The sequence below is a fragment of the Balaenoptera acutorostrata genome, chromosome 1, assembly GCF_949987535.1.
Source record: "Balaenoptera acutorostrata chromosome 1, mBalAcu1.1, whole genome shotgun sequence".
In the NCBI taxonomy this organism is placed as follows: Eukaryota; Metazoa; Chordata; class Mammalia; order Artiodactyla; family Balaenopteridae; genus Balaenoptera; species Balaenoptera acutorostrata.
In genome coordinates this window covers 142,200,651-142,225,314 of record NC_080064.1, presented here as the reverse complement: position 1 = coordinate 142,225,314, position 24,664 = coordinate 142,200,651, and the positions used below count along the sequence as shown (strand labels likewise).

At 43.2% G+C, this 24,664-nt stretch overlaps 1 protein-coding gene across 1 annotated transcript in view; it reads right to left on the bottom strand.

The window, feature by feature from the left end:
* The window catches only part of CACNA1E (calcium voltage-gated channel subunit alpha1 E), a 376,346-nt gene that overhangs the window by 133,084 nt on the left and 218,598 nt on the right, over positions 1-24,664 (bottom strand). The window contains exon 8 of the mRNA XM_028168021.2: positions 14,938-15,041. Coding sequence (XP_028023822.2) covers positions 14,938-15,041 — 104 coding nt within the window. The remainder of the gene's footprint in view (positions 1-14,937; positions 15,042-24,664) is intronic.

Here is a 24,664-nt window from a genome sequence, read left to right as displayed (position 1 = left end):
AAACAAAAAACAAAAAAAACCCAAAACAACTAATACTAAACTTTCTTTGGGTTATTTGTATGGAAATATGTTAATATAAATGTTTCAGGCATTACATGAAATTTCTAAAAATCTTATATGGTCTGGTATAACGTTATAAGTCATAATTCTAGTTATTACTTTAAAATGTATATCTCAGAAATAACTAAATTTCCTTGTCAATTGCATTATTATGAACTTTCATCAAATCTTTAACCATGGTCATTTTTAAGTCTTTTGTCATTTACAGACAGTTCTGGGTATACTCTGATGCTTTTGCAAAAATATTCCTGTAAAAGGGTGTCATCTTCAAGGAATTCATGGAAAAGACTCTGACAAGTACAGGTTTCTGGTAACTGACTATACTGCTGAACTGAATGAATAAGCATTTACAGAACTCTAATGGAAAACTGATGAATTCATAAAAGTGCTAACAAAAGATCAAGATGAAAAAAAAATTAATTACATGGGATTGAGTGAACTAATGAGGATGATTATAATTTTTGTGACTTTGTGTTTGAATAAAAAAAAATCCCACAGGGACTCAGAGGCAAAAATATATACAAATCAATTTTCACTGCAAAGTAAAGGAGCTGTTACAGTGGAGGATTACTGGACTGAATGTCAATATTATGACATAGTATGAGTGTGTTTCATGTTTGGTAATTGCAATCATTGTTGCTTTTGTTGTGGTCATCCATTTACAATGCTTGGTGTCAGTTTATTTATCTCTTGTAAAAATAAAATACAGTTTGTGTTTGTGTGGAAAAAAATAAGAAGAAAATAAATAAATAAATAAAATTGAAAACTAACTCAAGTTTTGTCTTTTGATCTTATTAATGATTTATGGCAGTCAGCACATTTTTATTTTTACAAATTCAATTTATCAATTGTTTCCTTAATGGCTTACTGATTTGTATCATGCTTAGAAAGGCTTTCCCCCTTAAAGAGTTTTAAACAGTCCATAATCCTTTTGAATATTTAGAGTTTAATTTTAAAAACATGTGTACTTGCTCCACCTGCAATTTACTTTGGTATAAGATATAAGAGACGGGGAGCCAATTCAACTTTTTCTTTCCAAGTGACTGGCCAGTTATCAACACCATTCATTGAATAATTTCACTAATTTGAAATGACACTTACATACACTGTAAATTCATATATATATTTGAATCTCCTTTTGGTCCTCCTATTCCTACATCAGGCCACACTGTTTCAATTACTGCAGCTTTAGAATACATTTTACTACTTGGAGAAAAGTCCCTGTTCCTCACTGTTCTAAGAAATATCTTGGATATTCTTATATACTATAGTTTTCAGATAAATTTCCATTTAGTAAAGTAAAAATCTTATTTGCATTTATTAATATTCAAGTTAAAGATGAAACTAGGGAAAATAGACATCTTTGTCGTCTGAAGCATTCCTTTTTGAGTACAGTGTTTGTCTTCTTATTTACCTAAATGAGAATAAACAACTTAGAATCTCTCCGTGTTGGAATTCAAGCTCTACAAGGGCAGGACTTTTTGTTTTGTTCTGTGCTATATTCCTAGTTTCTAGAACACTTTCTGGCACAGTAGAAGCACAATACCTATTTGTTGAAAAACTGAACAAATGAACACATAAATTAGTCTATTATTTAGGCAATAGAAAGCCATTATAAATAATTAAGGTACACAAACTGTGTAATTAGATGTCTAGTTAGGAAAGACTGCTTTGATCATGGAGAGCAGGCTGGATTAGAGTAGGCAGAGCACTTAAAGAGGCAATTGCTACAGTCCAGGATACAGCTCATGAAACCTTTCAAAAGGGGAATCAGTAGGTCTTGATGAGCAACTAGATGCAGAGAATAAGTAAAATGAAAGGACTAAGGTTAACTAAGGTTACTATCTTGGATAACTAAAGTAATAAAAGATAACAGAGGGAGAGTATGGAAGAGTAGTGGGTGTTTTTAGTGGTGGAGTAGGGGAATGAGGCAATGAATTCAGTTTAGAGCATCCTAAGTTTGAGACACGTAAGGGATACCCAAGTGAAAATATCCCTTTTGGGGCTTAGTAGCAGATGGGTAAATTAAATCCAGGCTGGCCTGAATAAGCCATTTTCTTAAATATAACTTTATATTATTTTATTAAACACAAATTAGCTCCTCCTCTGAAAAACAGATAACTTAAATGGGATTTTAAGACAGAAACAGTCTTGAAAGAGGCTTAAATATAGTGTGCAAGTGTGCAATTATAAAAAATAGTGTGCAAAAATAAAGTGTACACTGTACAAGGCAAACAGAGAATGGTATAGTCACCTACGGGGTCCTTAAGTACTTCATGGAGGAACAAAGACTGGAATACAGCATGTATATAAAGTTTGAGCATGAATATAAGCATCAAGTACATGTGTGGAAATATGTGTGTGTATGTGTGTATGCATATAAATATGTGTGTATATTTGTGTGTGTGTGTATGCATATAAATATGTGTGTATATTTGTGTGTGTGTGTGTGTACAAATGTATGTATGTACACACACATATATAAATAAAGGTATCAGAGTGTTCGAGAATGAATCTCGAACCTAGTTATTCAGGTTATGGCAGAGGACATAACAGTATTGTTTCAGCCACCTAAGAACTTGGCCAACTAAAAATTTAATGCACGAAAAATCCTTCAACAGAGAATGGAGGCATTTTTATATTTAGTCTTCATCACCAAAAAGGCACCTATTGAATTCCAGGTCTAATTGTTCAAATTGCTCTAGAAAAAGTATGAGTCCATGTAAAACAGTACCTTGTTTTGATGATTTATCTTGACTGTCCTACTCAGTGATTTCTCTATTCCTTTTCTGTTAACACTTTGACCCTGCCTCTCGGAGTTGACCTTTCTTGATAAGATTGTTAGCTTCTACCAGATATGACTTCATCGCTCCATCCCCACCACATACATATTCAGACAATGATCCTCCCACCTTGGCCTGGGCCCTCAGAACCATCTATCCCAGTCCAGCCCATACTCCCCCAGATAAATAAAAGAGTGCACTAGAGCTTGACTTTTGAGAGGGAACCAAATTTTAAACAATAAAAGAGACCTAGAGCCTTTTTCTTCTCAAAGCATTACATTTCACATTTACAATCTCAGCCCATAAAGTTATCAACAAGGGTGATTTCAGGGTATTGGCACTGATTATACTTTTTCATATTAGTTCATCTTAAAATGGGGGTAATATTCTAGAAAATAGAGATTACATGTGCAACACAAAAATATAAGTTACATGAGGGGAGGGATTTTTCAATTCCAGCATCTAGAACAGTGTTTGGCACATAGTAAGTGCTCAATAAATATTTATCAACCTAATAACTAAATTCAAAAGAGCATTTTGTGGTTTGTTGGAGCATGCATGTAAATCACACTGCTATGTCTTGAGTAGAAGCTGAGCAGCAAAGATTCTACTGGCAATACCCAACTCCAGAATGGGAAGAAGTGTTTTGTGTAACCAGGAGCACTGGACTAAGGGTCAGAACACCACACCCTTAGATTTAGGATTTAAGGCATGTTGCTTGCTCACTTTTGAACTTCAGTCTCCATAGTTGTAAAATAACAACACAATTCCTAGAGTCACTATGAGAATTAAACAAATGAATACCCATGAAATGCTTTCGAAATGAAGTGCTCCATGGTAAAAAAAAAAAAAAAAAAAAAAAAGAAAGAAAAAAGAAAAGAATAAAAGAATAACTGCTTTAGTCTTTCTGTGCTTCCAACAGACTTGGTTGCCCACAATTCCCGCTAGGATGACAGCTTTAACGATCCTTAAGTGATTGTTCCCTAAATATTTGCCACATGTGATATATATGGATTAATATCCTCACTATACAAATAGAAATTTTAAGTTCATTTGAAAAAGATAAATATGGCTAGCGGAAAATAGGCAAAGGACATGAGCAATTAACTAAAAGAAAAAAATCAATAGCTATGTGAAAAAATGTTCAGTATGTGACAATTCCACGTTTGTAACACCTGTTAGATGCAAGCAGGGACCACCACTCTGCAAAGTAAACAGCCTCTCTTGAGCTTTCCCCTGGATCTCCAATGCTAGTGTTTGTGCTCCTGACTTTCAAGATACCAGCCTCTTCATAGTCCTCTGCAGTATTATTCTCCAGAATGTCACAAGGCGGTAAGAAATCTTCTAAGAGGGGCCTGGTGTTAGTTGGTTTCCCTTCAATTCAGCAATTATGTCCTGAGCACAAGATAAGGCACTAAGATGTTAAGAGAGGTCCAATTATGTGGAAAGCCATCTCCAACATAAGAAATAAAACCTGGACTTCCTTGTGGCTCAGTGGTTAAGAAACTGCCTGCCAATGCAGGGGACACGGGTTCAATCCCTGGTCTGGGAAGATCCCACGTGCCACAGAGCAACTAAGCCCACGTGCCACAACTACTGAGCCTGCGTGCTGCAACTACTGAAGCCCGTGCGCCTAGAGCCCATGCTCTGCAACCAGAGAAGCCACCGCAATGAGAAGCCCACGCACCGCAACGAAGAGTAGCCCCCACTCGCAGCAACAAAGACCCAATGCAGCGAAAAAAAAAAAAAGGGCAAGAAACAATAAAAAAAAAAAAAGAAATAAAACCTAACAGGTGACAGGGACATTCATAACTCCAATACAAGGAAGACAGTGCATCCTGGGCGGGACAGGAGAGTTCTGCCCCCTGATAACAGTCATATTCAAGACTCAAACTTTCTCAGCCTCCATTTCCTCATTTATTATAAAATGGGGTTAACCATACTACCTCACTCGTGAGGCTGTTATAAAATTAATCAAAATAATGTGTATAAAGTATTTAGCATACTATCAGGCAGATAACGAGCTTTCAATAAATGTTAGCTGTTTTCTTTAGCATTATTATTATTATTATTAAATGACATAACAGAATAGTGTAATGTTATACTGAGTAATAGGTTCTAATGGACAGGTACCTAGTGCTATAGGAGCATATGGGAGAAAGATTTGAATCCTAACTGCAGAATGGGAGTGGGCGAATGGATCTGGAAAGATCTCATGAAGGAAGTCAAAGCTGAAACAGGTGATGAGGGATGAGCAGGAATACAACAAGGAAAACTAAGGGGGCAAGGCTTACTCCAGACCACAGGGGCAGAGGGCATTGCTAAGAAACTGCAAGAGGTATAGTGTCCAAGGTGATGGCCACATGTGGAGGTACAGGGGTGTGGTCCAATGATCCATCATTACTATTCCCTCTAGGGAATAGGGTGCCATGGATGGTCAGCCCTACCAGTGGTAACTGAAAACATCCGAGTTCATGCTAGTTGACTCAATGGGGGGACTTGGTAAGTAAAAATGACTCTTTCCCGGCCCTACCTACTGAGGTGTAAACCAAGGTCTGGAGAGAGGAAATCTGCTACTCAGAGCTAACACTGATTAAGTATTTACTATCTCCCAGGTACTGAACACTTAACACGAATGATCTGATTTAGTTTCCCCAACAATCCTACATGGTGGATCCTAGAATCCTTGTTTGCAATCAGGTAATCGAGGGTATAGAAAGGTGGAGCAACTTGCCTAAGGTCAGGCAGATGACAAGTGATGGACATGGGATTCAAACCCAGGTACGCTCTCTACAGAGTCTGTATTCTACTACTAAGCTATCCCCATTGTGCAGAGGAAATAAGCACTCTGAACAGGGAACCAGAGGACTTGGTTCTAGTCAAGATCTGCCGCTAAATAGCTGCGCATGACTTCAGGAAGTCTCTTCACTCTCTGGTCAGACGTCTTCGGTTATAACATGGAGGCCAGGAATTAACTACACTTATAGTCCCTTCTGCCTCCAATAATTTTTATCACACTCTAAGATACAACTCTGACAACTGATACACAAAACAGCATCTTGGGGAAATGCAGACTCTTTCCACAAACCCTCATAGCTTTATGTGGGAGCCTCGTGGGCACGCAACTCATCCAGGAGCATGCTTCCAGTCAAGGTGGGAACTATAAACACTCTACTCTGGTCATTACAGATGTTTGGCATGAAATCTCTGTCTGCAGGACTGGAAAGTTCTATATGTCCCACCAGCCACCAAGGGCCCCTTCATTTCCATCGAGTTCTGCCATACTAGATCCCAGATAAATTCCTTTTAACAAGGACATTTAAACTATATGCAAGATGTATTTGGGTCTAGCCAGACCTCCATCCAAATTCTGAACCTGCTGCTTTGTGAGCTTAGGCAAATTACCAAACCTCCCCATCACAGCTATCCTATTTATAAAAGACAGTAATAACTCAAGGGTCATGGTGAGGATTAAATGAAACAATGTGTGCCATGTGATTAGCACAATGCTTGGTGCATAGCACAGTCTCAATAAATTACAGCTTAAAAAAAAAAATCAACCTAAAACAAACCCTACACTACTGCTGTGAACTAGCCAAAGGTGTAAAATGCGTTACACTTTCTCAAACCCTATAGGTACAAAACCTAAACTATTTCCCTCAAAACCTCTTTGTCCTATGTTCTCCCTCGGCCACCTAGTGGCTCAATTCAGAAGGAAAGAGACTCACAGACAGAAAACAAACTTATGGTTACCAAGGGGGAAAGAGGGGTTAGGGGAGGGATAAATTAGGAGGCTGAGGTTAACATATACACACTGCTATGTATAAAATAATCAACAAGGACCTACTGTATAGCGCAGGGAACTATACTCAATATTATGTAATAACCTATAAGAGAAAAGAATCTGGAAATGAATATATATGTGTGCATGTGTGTGTTTGTGTGTGTATATATATATATATATATATATATATATATATGCTGTGCTGCACACCTGAAACTTACACGATATTGTAAATCAACTATACTTCAATTAAAAAAATTTTTTAAAAATCTAGAAGTAGTCCAAGACACTTCCCTCTTATTTCCACCCCCAGTACACACTCACACACACCCACACAGTCACCAAGTCACGCAGATCCCATCCCACCAACACCTCCTGGATCTGGTCCACCTTCTCCATCACCACTCCCCTCTGCCTCACTGCTTCTCTGTTTCTTTCTTCATCTGTTGCTCCAAACATGTCTCCCTGCCTCTAATCTCGCTTCTCCAGGGTAATCATCTTCAAATGCAAACTGGCTGTCTTCCCTGCTAAGTTTGAGAACCCCCCCACGAGCTCTAGGGTTCAGGTTTGAACTCAGGTTTAGCCCATAGGGTGGGCCCTGCATGATGAGCCTCTGCCTCTAGTTTCACCTCCTCTACAGCCCCCGACATGCTTCACTCCAGTCACTCAGAATGGCCTCTCATTATACATCTTCCTGACTACCAACCTGCTGGAAAGTTCTCTTCCCTTCTTCTTGCTGGCCATTACTCATTCTTCAAAAGAATGCATCAATGTCACCTTCTTCAGGTGGCCCTGCCTGATCCTTGCCCCCATCTAATATAAATGCTCACCCTGTGCTATCTCTCTACCTCTCCACCTAGATTACAAGCTCCCTGAGGGAAGCAGCTCTCTGTCCCTGTCTGATCTCATTCCCAGCCCTAGGAGCAAGTGACATATAGCAAGCACTCAGGAACTGCTCGCTGAATTTCTCCCAGTTGATTCCAGTGTTGGAATCCTGGCAGGAGAATTACCGTGTGGTTCATGCACACGCTTATCTTAGCCAGTCTCCTTCGATGTCAGTCTGCCTTGGGAAGATCACACACAGGCCAAACTGATACCCACCAACCCCTCAGAGTGCTCATCTGGACCACTGATCTGGGCATGAACAATTTCCTTCTTAAGACCACCAGCCATTCCTATCTCAAGTCAGGCCTGGGAAATGCTCAGGTGCCGCTTCCTAACACCCAGAGGGAAGCAATGGCAGGTGACTCAGGAGATCCAACATTTAATATTGAAGGTACATTCGTTAGCCTCTTCCCTGTGGACAGGACTTAGGTCCTACTCACCATTGTATTCTCAGCAATGCTTCACAAGATAGTAGGTGCCCAAAATACATGACATATGAATCTTTAACTTTTGATAGGGCTAGAATTCTGATCTATTGAATTTAGACACCATTACATGTATTTTGAATGATTTCCTTAATTAATCTACAATCTCTTTTACTCATCTTTGTAATCTCAGAGTCTAGCGTGGTGTCTTAAGCATAGTAGCCACACAATCAGCTTTTGCTGAATTGCACTGAATCGTCAAACCTACCCAGCAAAGGAGTTGGTGGCAAGACAGACAGACCACAGTCATCTTGCCAGTAATGGGAGCCACTCCACTCATTCAAGAGATGCAACCAGAAGAATTCCTCCTCTTATACGGACAGTCCACCACTCCCCATTAGTCTTGAGGGCAAGAGGACCTGGAGAGTGGGCCTTGGCATCTTCTACCTTGTATGTACCAGGTCACATTGTGTGCTGAAGACCAGTGTATGAGAATAAGTATGTGCTTCAATGTAGGTACAGATTAAAACTCGTACCAACATCTGTATGGTCAGGATGATATTCTAGGTTAACCACTGGCCAACTTGCTCTAGTTGTGCCACATTGGGTGCCAGTATTCCTGGATGGAGGCCACCTGGTGTAGGTGTATTAAAACAAGTCCCTAACCAGAAGGTGGGAAATTATTACCTCTGGCCACACCTCTGCCAGTAACTACTTGGGGGTTAGCACCTCTAAACTGCCCTCTTCCCATCTGTAAATAAAGATAGTGTCTACCTAAGCAAAGGTGCTCTGAAAACTATGACCTGCTTTACATACGTGCTCCCTGTGTGCATGCGTAAGCAATCCCTGGCTTGGCTGTCCCTGCCCTGGTTTGGAGACAGCACAGCTGCTCCCCCAAGCCTACCTCCCTCTCTCCAGAAGCCCTGGGAGCAGAGAGTAGAGGCGATGGGATAAGGGTCCTTTTCTGTTTGCGTGAGTCTTCTGCCCTGTAGCCCCCAACTGCACTTCAGGATGTGCTTAAGCAGCCCTGGTTTGTTTCCATGGAGACAGGAAGATCTGCTTCTCTTCAAGCCTAAACTAATGGTTTTCATCAAATCCCATTTCCTCTGAGACAAGTAAAAATGCGACAAAGCTTCTATCCACACTTCCTGTTTAAATACACTGAAACTGACAAACATACCTCTGAGCCCTCCTCCCACCTAGGCCCATGCCCCTGGGACAGGTACATCCATCACTTCCACACTTGGTGGGCCATAAGCACCGGTGTGGGCTGCCTGCCCCGACTCACCGGACTCTTCTTCACTTGCCCAACAGAGGGGTTCCTCCTTCCATTGCCTTCTCCCTGCTTTAGGAAACCTCGGTACCTAACGTTCAAACTGCCTGCAGGTCACTGGAAACATGTATCCCAGAGATAAAACCTTCAGAGCTTTTCCCTGGCTTATGAGTGTAACTCCCAAGCAACCTCTTACTCGAAGGAGAACGCCTCCATCCCCTCCAGGGGCATGTGAGAACCAGACAAAGCAGGAGAGAGAGCCCATGCCCCACCCCCCCAACCCTGTACACAGAACTAGCTGCTGCCGAACCCTCTGCAGACACCAGTGAAACCCAATACATGTTGAGCATCAGAACGAGAAAAAGAAACCAGGACAGAAATATTCCAGCCCCAGCCTGTAAGGCCCCTATTGTTAACACTCTTTTAAATGTTGGAATTTATTCACACCAGCTGTTCCCAGCTGCTGCTGTCACTTCCTAGGCTTCTCCAGAAGTGCTAAGGAGGCATATGCCATGCAGTTCTGTTTCATCTCCCAACCTGAGGAGGCCGCCTCCCGGTCAGAGAGGAACTGATGGCCTCGCGGCAGGTTCAAGCCCAACATCATAGGCTGCTACTCAGATGACAGCCACCTGCACCTAACAGGTAGAGAAAATGAACATCGATAATATCAAAGGGCTACTCCATGCCAGACCTGGGCTAGGCTTCTGCCTGGGAGAGGGATATGGCTATCCCATTTCACAGAGGAGGAAGCAGGCTCAGAGCAACTTGTCCAAATGCACAATGCTAACAAGCGGCAGGGTTAGGATCTCACCCGTGACTGTCAGATGCCCAAGCTCACATTTCTCCCAACCTCCCATGCTTTCCCACCCAGAGAAGGATGTAGGAGAATTCAAAGATGCAATTGCACACTAGAGCTAGTCCATCAGAGTGGACACGGTCAGACAGGAATTGTGTTTCAGGGCAGTGCTCTGTCCCATTTCCAGCTCTGTTATGACACATCCTCAACCCACACTGGAACCTTATCTGGAACATCAATGACCTGTTATTCAATAGTGAGAATCTGACTTGAATTTTCTCAACTAAAACATGGACAAGTAAGGACAAAGAATGTCGGATAAGATTCTACAAACAAGAGACTATCCCCTCAGTAGAAATACAAGAAGAAAGAAGTCCATGGTCAGGTCCCTCCTGGGCAGTCATTGAGGTAGAGCAGGTGAGTTGTAGCTATAGGCTATGTGGAGAGAATTACCTATTGAGCATAAAGGATGTCAATAAATGCTCACTGAATGAGTACATACATAAGAAATCGCATTATGTCTCATGACTCTCCACTCATGATACACACTATTAAGGACTTCTTCACACTGTCTCTTGTCTTTCCCTCATAACCATTTCACAAGTCCCCCAAGGCTCTTAGTACCACAGAGTTGACTAATATGGCTGTTTCCTCCTTAATCCTCCTGTATCTGATCTCTCTTCAGGCCAATCCTCCCCCCACAATGCTAGATTAATACTCTTATACACTCCTTTCATCCTACACTTTTTTTGTGTGTGCAGTAATTTTAAAATTTAATTTCTATTTTTCTCCAAGTCATGCATGTTGAGTTTTAAAGTCAAAATTTTTTAAAGCTTGTAATGAAAAAATAGCAGCCCACTGCCTCACCCCTTCTCACCCCCGAATCTGACTCCCCAAGGCAACCACTTATAACTCTTTTACCTGGTTCTTCTAGTATTCATTTCCAATTTTATAAATATTATACTTACACAACTGTTCTTTCTTGATATTTCAGTTTTAGATATCACTTAAGGACTTCCCCACTGTGGAACCTAAGATTTTAGTCTTTGACATTCCCTTCTCCCCCATCCTTATTTTCCCCCATCCTCTTAAGGTAATTATAGCACCATAGGGGCTATCTCAAAATCCAGTGTGAGCAATGTACGTCTGATTGACAGCTGAGCGGTATGGAGTACTTACTTTGCTTATATTCCTTTAGTGGTAACACTTCTGTATTTTCTGGAATTAATTGCTTAGATTGGTGAGTGTGTGTGCAAATACATATAAATATTTATATATTCATATACATAGTTTTAGAAAAAATTAAAACTCTTGTAGGTAGAATTATACACATTGGGAAACATTAATTTCATTTTTTTCTTAAACATATTTTTAGAGCCCCCTGTCATCCTACTCAAATCTGAACTTGCTGCTCACTAGGCCTTCTGACAGGTATTATCCTAAAGTTCCCTTCATCATCATGCTGGAAATCTCCTTTCTTTCTCTCTAATGAATCCCTTGTTTCCATGAGTCTTGGGTCCTTCTCTTTCTTCAATTAATTCTCTATTTTTAGTGACTCACATTCTCCAGTAACTTCTTCAGAGAAAGTGTCTCAAAATATTGCTATTCCATCCTCACAAATAATTGCTATTTTGGCTAGGTATACGCATTCTATCTTGGAAATTTTTTTCCAAAAAATGTTTTAGGAACTTCCCTATTGGTTTCTAACTTTCATTGTCATGGAGATCTCCAAAGCCATCCTAATTCCTGATTCTTCATAGATAAAATTCATCTCCTTACTAAGCACCAGAAGCTTCCAGAATATTATTTTACTCAGATGCTCCGAAATGTCATGATTTATCTTGGTGTAGTCTCTTCTCAACTGTTGTGTTGAGTGCTCAGTTGGCATTTTTATTATTAATTCACTTGTTCCCTTTTTTCTCCACACCCACCTCCCATCTCCTTGCCATACAAATGACTGTTACAATATATTCAATGTATACTTTTTATTTGAATGAATTTTTACAAACTGTATATTATGTGTGCATGTATTTTTTAATTTATGTGGATGGTATTATACTGTTTCCTTCTAGTTTTCACTAAACTCTGTTTTTAACGTGTACATGGTCTTTGTTGCTCCTGACTGGCACATAGTATGTCATCCAACAGACACCTAACTACTCTCCTAGTTATAGATACCCAGGTTTTCTCCAAGTCCCCACCACCAAAAACTAATGCTAGAAAGAATATCCTTGCACGTGTCTCAACAGATCTTTTAATCTGGCAGTATGAGTTGATTAGTTCTGAGAACATTGTTGGTATTTTTCTTTGTTAATTTCTTCCTCTCCATTTCCCTATTTTCTTTATGGAATTCTTATTAGTTCAATGTTGAACCAATCCTCTAATTTTCTTATTTCTGTTCTACTTTCTGGGTGATTTCATCAACTTTGTAATCCAACTGTTTACTATTTATTTTTATTACATTTTAATATTTTTACATTAATATAAATTTTATACTAATTATTTTACATTAATTTCCAAGAGCTCTTTTTAACTGCTAAATGTTCTCTTTTTTTTAAAGCAATCTGCTGCCTTGTGGATAAAATAATTTATCTTCTATCTCTGTTGATATCAATTATACTTTTTAAAAGTTATCTTCTGCTCCCTGCATTATTCATGTTCCCTCAAGTTCCTTTTTCCTATTTATTATTTTGATTTTGTCTTTTGTGTTGGACCTTTTCTTTGAATGTGGATGACCCCTAGCTGTGTGTTTATATTTAAGAGCAAAGCACAAAAGGCTTACTGGAAACTCCTGCATGAATGGTTGGGGCTTGTAGAATGCTGAGTGTAGTGGTTTGACTGGTGCCCCCCTCTCCCAAAGATAGGCCCACATCCTAATTCTTGGAACCTGTGAATGTTCCCTTATTTGGAAAAAGGATCTTTGCAGATGTAATTAAGTTAAGGATTTTGAGATGAAGAGGTTATCCTGGATTATCCAGGTGACCCTAAATCCAATGTCAAGTGTCCTCATAAGAGAGAGGCAAAGGGAGATTCTAGACAGAAGAGAAGGAGGCACTTGACCATGGAGGCAGAGACTGGAGTGACACAGCCACAGCCAAGGAATGCCTGGAGCCACCAGAGGCTGGAAGAGGAAGCAAAGAAATTGTCCTGTAGAGCCCTTGGAGGTAGCATGGCCCTGCCAGATTTTGGACCTCTAGCCTCCAGAACTATGAGACAATTTCTCTCACACTTTTAAGCCACCTAGCTTGTGGTAATTTGTTGGGGCAGCCTCAGGAAACTAATATGGTGAGCCTCACTGAAGGTGAGGGGTGGGACCATTTCTCTGATTACCCTCAAATACCAGGATACAGAGGTCTTTTCTCTTCAGATGGGTAGTTCCCCCATAGAGGAAGGCTATGAACTCTGCCACATTGCTACATTTTTGAGAGCCAAGCAGTAGAAGTGGGCTGGGAGCATGACATTCAGTTTGTGGACTTTCATGTAACACTCCCGTTTTCAGTACAGAATATCAACCCCACCCTGATGTTACTATTCCACGCTTCTCCAATTCAGTCTCCTCAGAGAGGAAGTCTTCTAACTTTGGCTGGGAGGGGGGTTGGGTGGGACAGGCACCTGTGAGCAGTGTCTGGGGGAAGAGATCTAAGGTACAGGGGAGAATGCATCTAGGAACTGGGAAAAATCCTCTTGTTCTAGAACCTCCCCCATACCCCAGCTTTTAGACATACCTGGTGCCTCAATTCCTGAGCCTTTCTAGGGCTCTCATTTTGCTTTTTTCTTGGCATTCCTCGCTGGAGGCAGTATAACCTCAGCTTTCGTGCCACTAGATTAGTTACCATTTACTGTCTTCAAAAGTTCTGTTGACATCTCTCATCTGTTTTCATACCCTCTCCTGTTCTCTTTGTCACTGTGTCCTTTTCAATATTTACTTCCTGTGTTAGTGGACTTATAAGAGATGTCCAACTTGGTTCAATCTGCCACGTTTAAAGAGAAGGACCAACTTATAAATTTCCATTTCAAGAATGTCTGCCATTCAGACAAGAGATTATGTTCAGTTTTGCTTAGAAAAATGAAAGACTCTCTAAGGCCCTGTTTTAGCCCTCCTGTTTTATCCTTTCAATTCCCAAATGAAATTTCCACTCAAGTTAAATTTGGTTGCATTCTAGTCTCCTCACTCTCCATGACGAATCCCATTTCTTCATGTTTGCTTATGGTGTCGTGCTCAACTTCCTGGAATATTCACTCCCATATATTCTATTTTATTCTATTACATATTTTGTATCCCAAGCAAAATCCCAATCCTTTATGAAACCATTTCTGATAGCTTCAGACTATATAGATTTGTCCCTTCCCCAAAACAAATGAACTGTATCTTATATTAGTCAGTAAAAGAACTCCTGTTCCCTAACTGTTTCAAGTGTTTGTGTTGTCTTCTCAGCAAAACGTAAGTTTCTTAAAGGCAGAAACCGTGCCTTACACTTTATGTCCTCTTGGCAATGGCATTGAACATTCAGTACTTGTTAACTGGTGTATACTAATTCAAGCCACAAATATGGAATTTGATGTCCAACACACAATAGAGTAAGAACCTTTTGAGGGTAAAGCCTGTTTCTTATTAAACATTATATGTCTATCAACCAGCACAGTGTTTGACACAGAAGGTCTCTGTTGAGTGACAGAATGAAAGGATGGATGGATAAATGGACTCTCATTAGCTACCATGTTCAAGGTTGTACCAGTCTAAAAATTTTTTAATTCCTAAGAATACTAAAGATGATTAAAACAACGGTTCATGACTGCATTCCCAGAATCTAGAACAGCTTCTGGCACATAGGGGCTGCCCAGTTGATGAAGGTTACATGAATGAATCTGCAAGGAGTCAGGAGCACTAGTTTACCATTAGAAAGAAGAGGAGAGAGAAACATTTGGCTTACCCAGAAAGCACTCCCAGGACGAGGTTGAGAACAAAGAAGGATCCAATGATGATCAGGGGGATGAAGTACAGCCAATTCCAGGTGGCTCCTAAGGCATCATTGGTCTGAAAGGAAGAAAAATGGTTCCTTAATACTTCATCAGAACCATCCGCCAGGTGAAGGCCTCCATTCCTGCAGCACATATAGGGTGATGAAAAAGCACAGTGCAATACGGTTACACACTGCCTCACTTCACTCCCAATTTAATGTGGTTGTAGATTAACTCATGTTCTCCATGTACACTGTGAAGGGCACACATAACATCCTGAATTGGAATGGTCTAACACCCTCACTCAGTAGGTAACTGAACCCAGAAAGGTAAAATACTTTTCTAAGATCATGCAAATAATCACTGGTTTTACAGTGTTTGGTGATGTGGGTTCTAAGCCTCTGTACTCTAAACTGGGAAAGTTCTCAAAAGACAGAGGCAGGCTGTGTCCACAACTTTATTCCAGGGATGCTGGCAAACACCTTGACAGGTTGCTTGGGAGAGATAAATGTCATCCACATCTTGCTCAGCTCGTGACCCTGGGCTCTGGCTTTCCTTCTTCCATCATAGTCCAATAGTACAGAGCTAGATCAGGCTTGGCCCTGGGAAGGCTCTGGTAAAAGAAGGAATAAATCTAGATTTGAAGAGTGATCCCTTGCTCTCTCTCTAATGTGAACACACAGTGAACTAAAAACTGCATGGAAACCCATATTCTGGATTCTTATACCACAAGTGAGATGCAAGGCCCTTGAACGGCAGGGGGCTGAGGGAGGATTATACCACATGTCTTAGCCAAAAAAAAAACAAACATAAAGCAACTCTCAGTAGGATGTCTCATTAAGGACCTTTAAACAGTTTTGGAGAATTCTGAAAAGTCCTAACACATGGACCTCTCAACTAAGCTTTGCCTTGACTCTCTCTCCTCATGATATCAACCCCAAATCTTCCTAACAAGTCCATCTGAATTGCATTTTACATATACAGGGCTTTGAAATCCCCCCAATCCCACTCCACCCCTCACACACAAACTTTAATACCTGTTTGAAACTCAAAAGTTTCTGGAAAGATATTTTATTCCCAATTCACTGGAGAAACAAGGCCATCCAAATCAAATGCCATGCCTAAAATTCGCATGCTAAATTAGTAAAATGAAGATCTGAACTCGGAATTTCTATTGCAAAGTGTTTCTTATCCTCGTGATGTACCTTTTTCTCCCTCTCACGACTAACTTTGCAAACATATTTTGATTCATTGTCTTCCTGCTTCCCATGGACTTCTATGACATTCTATCTTGTTTTTCCCCAAATTATCTCATTTTCCTTCTGCCTCCCATTCAAATATGTCAGTCTATAAAATATAGCCTCCCACTGATCATGGCAGCTATCACTGTACAGTAGATTCTTCCATTAAAAAATAGCTTCTAAGGCAACCTCTTTCACCAAGCTCGTGTCTTTTTGTCTTGCCCCTATGCTGTTCAGAGAGAGACGTTTGCAAATGAAGCAGAATAAAAGTTAAAAACAAACAAACACCTTCTGAACTGTATGAACAAAAGCAGAGACCTGCCAATTTCAGTGTATAAGATCTAGGCTCTTTGGTTCAACCAGGTCTGGTCAGTCAAATGTAAGCAGGGAAGATTCGGGTCAGACCACAGAGAAAATTTCTCCTGATACCAGAAGGAAGATGCAGAAGAACTAGATGCCAAGGGCCACAGGGGGTTTTAATGGACATAGGAAGCTATTTTTTCTGAGATAATTGAGACATGGTTCTTCCTGTGAGCTACAGGATGGACTGAATGATCTTTGTATAACTAGCTTTATCTTTATCCATGACTATAAACGCAACATTTTTGTAAAGACTGGTTAGCGCTGATGGTTCACCGGTGGTGCTCCAGATCAGCAAGTTTCATTCACTCCATGGCTTAGACAGTCAGCCCCACCCTTAGTGTTCTTTGGCAGCAAGAACTGAGTCTGCTCCCAGCACCCAGATCAGGGCTCAGTTGCCAATAAACATAAGTTGGTTTCAGCAATGGCAATGATGAAATTGTGACTTTTAATCTGTTTTTGGTCCCAGGAGTGACTGTGCTACGTTTTGAGGATGGCTAGAGCAATTTCAGTTGGGTTACCATTTGCCAGAGATGCTGTACAGTGAAGAACAATTCCCAAATTGTGTTCTTCTCATTGCTAGCGATCTGTAAGATGTTCATGTGTTCTGTGGAAAATGAGCTTCTGGAACCAAAGAAACTGGGGAAACAGCAGATTATATTTTTGTGTCAGCCTGTGAGAAGACCCACCAAAAAGGAACATTATTAACTTTATTTCCTCAATCATTTCCTACACTTCCTTGATTACAAAACCTCCTTTTCAACGGCAATCTATTAACATATCAGGAAATACAGCCTGTGAAATACAGGGAGAGAAGAACTTCCCTCACAGGCCCAGAGTCTGGAATGTGCTTCCCAATTCTCTAAAATACTGCTGATGGAGAGTGTCCTTTTACTCAGTGTGCTGTGAGAATGTTTTGGTTTCACTTTAACCTGCATTAAGGCAAGAGCCTTCACTGTCTGCTCATTTCTGTATCTGGCGTCTAACAAAGTGTTTGGCACACATAGATGCTCAACCAATCAATAAATGACCACAATTTGAGTAAGATGATTCTCATGTTTAAAATATGCCCAACAAAATTCATTCTGATATTCTCCCCAAGCTTTGTCTGAATTGCTTTAAAAGAAAAAAAAAAAAGTCATCCACCATGGTACTGGGGCCTGTTGGATGAGAAGAAGAGAGGAGAAAGGGAAGAGAAGGAGAAAAAGAGTATCTGGGAGGACCCCAGGGCCAGCGGCTAGGGGGTTAATAACCCTAGGGGGTTATTAAGGATGACTGACAGCTTAAAAGGTTCTTCTGGAGAAAGCAGCTTGACAGCTCCCCGAGATTATTCACAAACCTTTTAATAGACTTGCCGTACCCCCTCTACACCTTCCGCCTCTCCCTCCGGCTTCCTCTTCCCTCAGCCCCTCCCGCTCCTCCTCTCCAGGTGGCCTCACACCCTCACCTCCCATGCCTGTCCGTGGATCAATGACAAGGCCACCAGGACAGGGGAACAAACCTCAGCAGGAAGTGGGCAAGCCTAGGACTTCACGCTTCCCTCCTCCAAAATGGCAAGGTTCTTTCTGATGCTGATTAGAGCTTCAATCTCCTTCTGATTCATCATTATTAAAACCTTAAAACTGTCCAGTGTAGGAGAGACAACTACTGAAGTGTCTTTTGAGATGAAAAAAGAAGAAAGTAATCGACAACTCTGAAGGCGGCAAGTGCCCTGATACCATACGAGGTGGGACTCAGGAGTGCCAAGCAGAAAGGAACCAGCTCAACCCCAGAGCTGTGACTGTGTTCCCTCTGGGGTGGGCATGTGTGTCTGTGACACAGCAGGAGATGGGAGAGAGGAGGGGCTACCTGTGTGAGAGGGAGAACCTCTCCCTTTCCTTCTCTCTCCCCTGTACCCCCTGCTTCTGTGACTCTCCCAAGCACCTTGCCTGCAGAGGCATCACACTTCATTCTCCCTAGCAACTCTTCCTTCAGGGCCAGGAGACAGCTCTGCTAAGTACTCTTCGCAAGATCCCGGGGAAGGAGACCTACAGCTTTCCAAACATGGTCCACTGGATTCTGGCCCCAGGAGAGTGGACCCTTCCCTGCCCAGACCACTATTGTGGAGCAGCTAAAGTGTAAACCAGCCCCACCCCTGCAAAGACGACTGCACGCAGAGTACCAGCTTCCTCCTCCCCATCATTCATGGAACACCTACTGGCAGGCAGTACATAAGAGCGCTTTTCTTCGGGGCAACGTCCTCTTATTTAAGATGCTGATTCTCCTCCCACCGACCCAGTCAAGCCCCTAGACTTGGCAAGCAGGCTGCCCTCCATCCCTCTCACCTGCTGATTCCCTGAGTGGCACACGCACACGTGCACACGTGCGCAGGATGGGGCTGATGACAGAGAAAGGAGTCGGGGGTGGCGGCCCACCCTGCACAGGGAGTGCTCAGCGGGTACCAGGCCTGACACAGTGGGAATGTGTTCCTTTGGGAACCTGCCTGACTGGGGGTGGTGAGTGCACCCACTCCCTGCGTAAACAGGCACACATGGCAATTATCACATTAATCTCCGGGTGATGGGGGAGATGGTGGAAGGCAGGGGTGGGAGGAGCAGGATTGGAAAGAAAGATGGGGATGGAGATGACAAGAGGCAGGGGGTCCCTGCCCAGTCCTGGCCTGGGCTGTAAAGGCAGTGCTAGCCCCCATCCTTGGAAGCAGGTCTCCATCAGGGTTCCACAAGGCTCTGCAGAAAACAGGCTGAAGGGCCTCCTCTTGGACGTCCACGCCTCTCACAGAGCAGCTCTGACCAGGGAGGCTGAATGACATATAGCTGAGTGGGGAGGCTGAGTGAATTGGAACTGGGAAAAAAATGAGGATACTTATTCCAGGGTCCTTTCAGGGGAAAAAAAAAATGGTCTCTCAGGTACACCTGCTTCCCAGGCTGGAGGTGGCACCTGCTGACAAGCCCTGGCCTGGCCTGCCGCAGGCTTTCTCAGCCTGGGCACCATCGGCATCGTGGGCAGGATAATTCTTTGCTGTGGGAGCTGTCCTGTATGGTGCATTTGCAGATCCCTGGCTTCTACCCATTGGATGCCAACAGCACTCCCCTAGTTGTGACAACCAAAAGTGGCTGCAGAACCGACAAAATGCCTGGGGGCAAAGACGGCTTCCAGTTGAGAACTGCTGGCCTAGAGGCTCTGCCTCAAAGAGGGAGCTTTGGAACTGCCAAGTGAGCTCAGGTGAAGGGAGGGCTGGAGCAGCTACCCTGGGCTGTCAAAGAGGCCAGGCCATTCGTCTCAGCAAAAGCATCTGTCCAAGGCCTCTGCAGACCATCCCGGGGAGAGAAAATTCAGAGAGGGCAAGAGGTGGAGGAAATAAAGTTAACAGTGTTCCTTTTTGGTGGCTCTTCTCACAGGCTAACACAAAAATACAATGATGAGGCCAAAGATGATTCAACTGCTTACCACCTTCCCTGAGGGTACGACGCCTGGGCATCCGGCACTGTCCAGCTGACTTGCCTGGCCTGGGCCCCTCACTTCATTCCAGCACCAAGGGTACGGCTCCTTTTCATCCCAAGGGACTTGGGACTCGGAGTGCATGTCTCAGAGCCTAAAGGCCATATTTTGTTCAACAAATCTGTGGACCATATACTAGGTAACAGATATTCTCCGAGGTACTGGGGATAAATGATGAACAAAACAGTCTCAGGTCCTGGCCTTCATGACCTAGTATAATGGGGAGACCCACATTAAATAAGTGAGCTCACACATACTGTGCGGCTTTAAACCGAGATGAGTGTGATGAAGGGACCACCAGGGAGCTGACCCACAGATGCGTCTGATCTGGTCCAGGGGGTCAGGAAAGGATTTGCTGAAGCTTTCAGAGTAAAGAGTCACATGACAGCCTAAGAAACTACCTTGGCAGGAGGCAGCAGAGGTCAGAAAGGCAGAGAAAAGGTTTATCATGGAGGTGAAAGAAAGAGGAGGAGAAGGTTAAGATTAAGAAGTCATAAAAAAGTCATAAAAAACAAACTTATGGTTACCAAAGGGGAAAGGGGCGTGGGGAGGGATAAATTAGGAGTTTGGGATTACCATAGACACACTACTATATATAAAATAGATAACCAACAGGGACCTACTGTAGAGCACAGGGAACTCTACTCAATGTTTTGTGATGGCCTGTAAGGGAAAAGAATCTGAAAAAGAATGGATATATATATGTATATGTAACTGAATCGCTGTGCTATGCACCTGAAACCAACACGACATTGTAAATCAACTACACTTCAATTTAAAAAAAAAAGAGATTCAGAAGTGTCAAGAGGTAGGGGACACGTGAGAAGAAAAACGAGGGCAGGGAATGCTCTCTGGGAATGAACTCCTGCCTTCCTGCGATAGCAGCCCCCGGGCCCCCGTGTGGATGTTGTACTGAAACATACATGAATCATAAGGGCACTCTTAGTGGATTTTTTCAAAGCGTACGTAACCGTGCAGCCAGCACCCAGATAACCCCAGGGCTTCCCTCACACCCCTTCCTAGGCACCATCTCCCTCCCCTCAAATGTAACGTTCTCCTGACTTCTATAACCATCAGTTATGTTGGCCTAATTGGAAAATCACATCTGAGCATTTCCCTGCATGTCCTGAGCCATCCCCGTTCCCTCTTTGCTCAGGGACTTATATTCAGAATAGCCCCCTCATACCCTGCCTCCTAGCCCCCCTCCCTGTCCGGCTCTCAGCAGCCTGGATGTGGCAGATTCAGTGCTGCCCCCATCAGGTCTCCTTTACCAGCAGGTGTACCCACCCCCCTCCCACCCCAGCAGCTCTGAGTGTTGGCTGCTAACGGCTCACACCTGGATCCACCTGAGAAGTTGGCCCCTGGCTGACAGACCCTCTTCATCTGGGAGTTTATGCCTGTCCACGGCGGGCAGTGACCTGGAACCAATAACTCACTGATGCAGGGGTGTCAAGGGCCCAGCTCCTTCACCTCTGCATGGGACAACTTCTGTGGTGCAACTCACTGTGGAGCCGCCTGGGGGATCAGACTGAGGCTAAAATGGCTGCAACCACACCTTTGTCTAGTATTTTCTCCTGACTTATTCTACTTCCCTCCTATCGGTACAGGCTTCTCCCGAAGTCAGTCCATAAATAAATCACTGCCACAAAAATCTCTGTCCCAGAGACAGTTTATAGGGAATCTGACTTAAGGCATTAAATCCCTTTCTCATCAGGGTTTTGACCAGCCTTACAAAGCAGGTAACATTCTGCCCCTGAGTCACACAGATAGATGGTGGATGGTGTTTCTAAGGGTAGAGTCACTGCCCTTTGACCACACCCACATTTTAGCGAAAGGACACAATGCCCAGCATACCCTACAACCACTGGGCAAGTAAAGCCTGTGGATCATGCAGTCTGGTTTCTTGTATACCAGGAATGCTAGCCACAGTCTTGGAAGATTATGAGAACACACTATCCAACCCATCAGTTGGTAGAAGAGGAAACCAATGTCCAGGCTAGCAAAGTGAAGGGGTCCCAATCTAGAACCACAGTGGGTCAACTTCTTGAGGACACTTGACTCTCCATATCTCGTTTGGTTCCAAATCTCTTTAAAGCAATCCTACCCATACTGTCACCACCTTCTAGGGGAGAACCACAATAAAGAAGAAAGCCAACACTAGGATCTGGCAGCTAGAACATGAAAGCTGTCTTCCCAGTCCCCAAGCAAGAAAGAAGGGTGGGGGGAGCAGGTGAAAAGAGTGAGGACAGAGAGCCCCGAGTGCAACACAGCCACCTGCTGCCACCCAGCAAGGAGGCAGAACCTGTCAGTCCTGGAAGCAGGGCATTTCATTATGTCTCAGATCCTTGAGCATATCTAATGAATATGCTAAGTCTCTCCACACAAACAAGCTCCAAAGGCAGCATCTGGCTTAGCCAGGGGCCTGTGATAAGTAATCAAGGCTCTCCACGCATTCTGGTCCTCCCAAACCCCCCCACCCCGGACTTGATGGCCAGCGGCCACTTTCTCCACTTGCCTGGACTGCCAGTGGCCATCACTGATGCAGCAGTGCCTTAGCCCATATGCAAAGCACCTCCAGGAGGACTTCCTATAGGGCATTTCACCACCTATTCTTCCCCTTCTCTGACCAGTGGAAAAACAGAGCAGGACCAGTCAGCCAAAGAGGAGAACCAGAAAATAACAGCTCTCCCACCCTGGTCCACAGGCAGTAGCATGATTCCAATGAGACCACCCTTGGGAGCTCTGCTCAGCATCATGGACTAGTAAGCACTGCATCATTTTGGACGTGGGCAGTGATCACCACTGGTGCTGGGCAGACAGGTATTGACGTGTCCGTGAAAATCCATCCACATGCCTGAGAAGAAGACTCAAGAATAAATGTCAAAGTGAGGGAGGAGGAGCAGTGCCACATCTGACCAGGAAGGCTGCCATGACGTTGTCCACTCAAGTGAGAGCCTCAAAACCCACAGAGCTCGGAGCCCTGCTGTGCCTAAAAACTCTTTGGTTAAATCCTAATAATTCCAATATCATTGTTATGTGAGGTTTATTGTCACCTCCCTTTCTGAGCCCTGGCCCGGAAGCCCAAAATGGAGATGAGAGATCCTTTCAAGATCTTGTAACTGTTGAAGCTGGGTTTGGGTTACACAGGGGCTCAATATTCTATTCTCTCTACTTGTGTGTATGCTTGAAAATTTCTACAATAGAGGGTTTAAAATTTTCCCCAAATAAAACTGTATAGGTTATTTATATGGTTCAGGGTCATATGTGGATTTTATGATAACTGGGTGGGGGGGTAGAAGTTAGTGATTTTGTTTAAAAATCTTTTTATGCTTTTCCTATACTTTGCAACTTTTCTGCAGTAACTAAGTGGTTTTTGTTTTCTTTGTTTTCATGGTCAGAGAAAACATACAGGGGGAAAAAAAAAAGCCAAAGAGGAGGTCCTCCTGCCCGGTGACTGCAGCAGGGTGCTGAGGAGGCTGACGTTCCTGGGGCCACGGGGAAGCCGGACAGTTGACCATAAGTGAGCCATCCAGGCCAGGATGCTGCACTGCTCTGGGAAAAGGTGAGTGTGTTGTTCTGATGCCGCCATATGCAGGCTGGCCAAAGTAGGCCACTTAAAGAGGATGCTTCCTACGATGATCAGCTAACACACGTCACCCTTTTACCCGTTCTACATGGCGGGCTGACCAGAGACTGAATGTATTTTGCAAGAAAGTCAAGCACCAGAAAGAGCTCAGAGAATGAGAGAAGACATGAGTCTCAGAAGACCCTTCCTTTGAGGCCCAGGGACAAAGGGTACACAAGGCTTGACAGATCCTCTGCACTGTGAGAGCGTTATGTAGGGTCCACTGTATTCTAGAAAGACTGTGCTGATGACACCAGGGCAACAGGTCTTCAGCCAGTCCCCAGCTGGTTCTCGGCTCTATCCTACGGTCCTTGGGGGTCAATCCTTCTGGTTACCACCATTTACTGCATTTCCGTGAGTCCCCGGTCCCCTCCAGCTAACCAATCACTATTTCCCATTCATCTAACATGAATACTGTAACTTTCATCATCTTGCAGTATATAGAGCTAGGAGGAATCACAGCATCTTGCACAAACCCCTCATTTTATGGATGAAGAACCAAGGGTCAAACGCTAAGTGATTGCTGAAAGATACTCCACACTAGTTGATTACAGAAGCAGAACTAGGACTTCTGATCCCCAGGCTACTCTGTATAGTCCTTGTATTCTCTACCGTATCATTTAGTACTGATAAATACGTATGGCCCTGCTCTCTCTGGTTATTTTATATGTAGTAGTCTAGCTTCATGCTTTCCCTTGGAAGCTACCTGAAGGTGGAGACCACGACAGTATGTCTTACTTCTTCTGAAGGTTTGGAGCACGGAGCTGTGAACATGGCTATCGGATTTCATAAAGAAAGGAGTGAGGCTAGATATATCCTGGAAGGCTTCCTGGGGCTGTGCCTTCACCTGGACTTGAAGTAGGAGAAGGATGGAGATTGGCCCATCAATGGAGGAAGAGAGTCCAAGAGAGGGAAAGAAGCGGGAATGATGAGGCCACAAAGAGTGGCTGTGGGCAGTAGCGAGGAAGGCAAGAT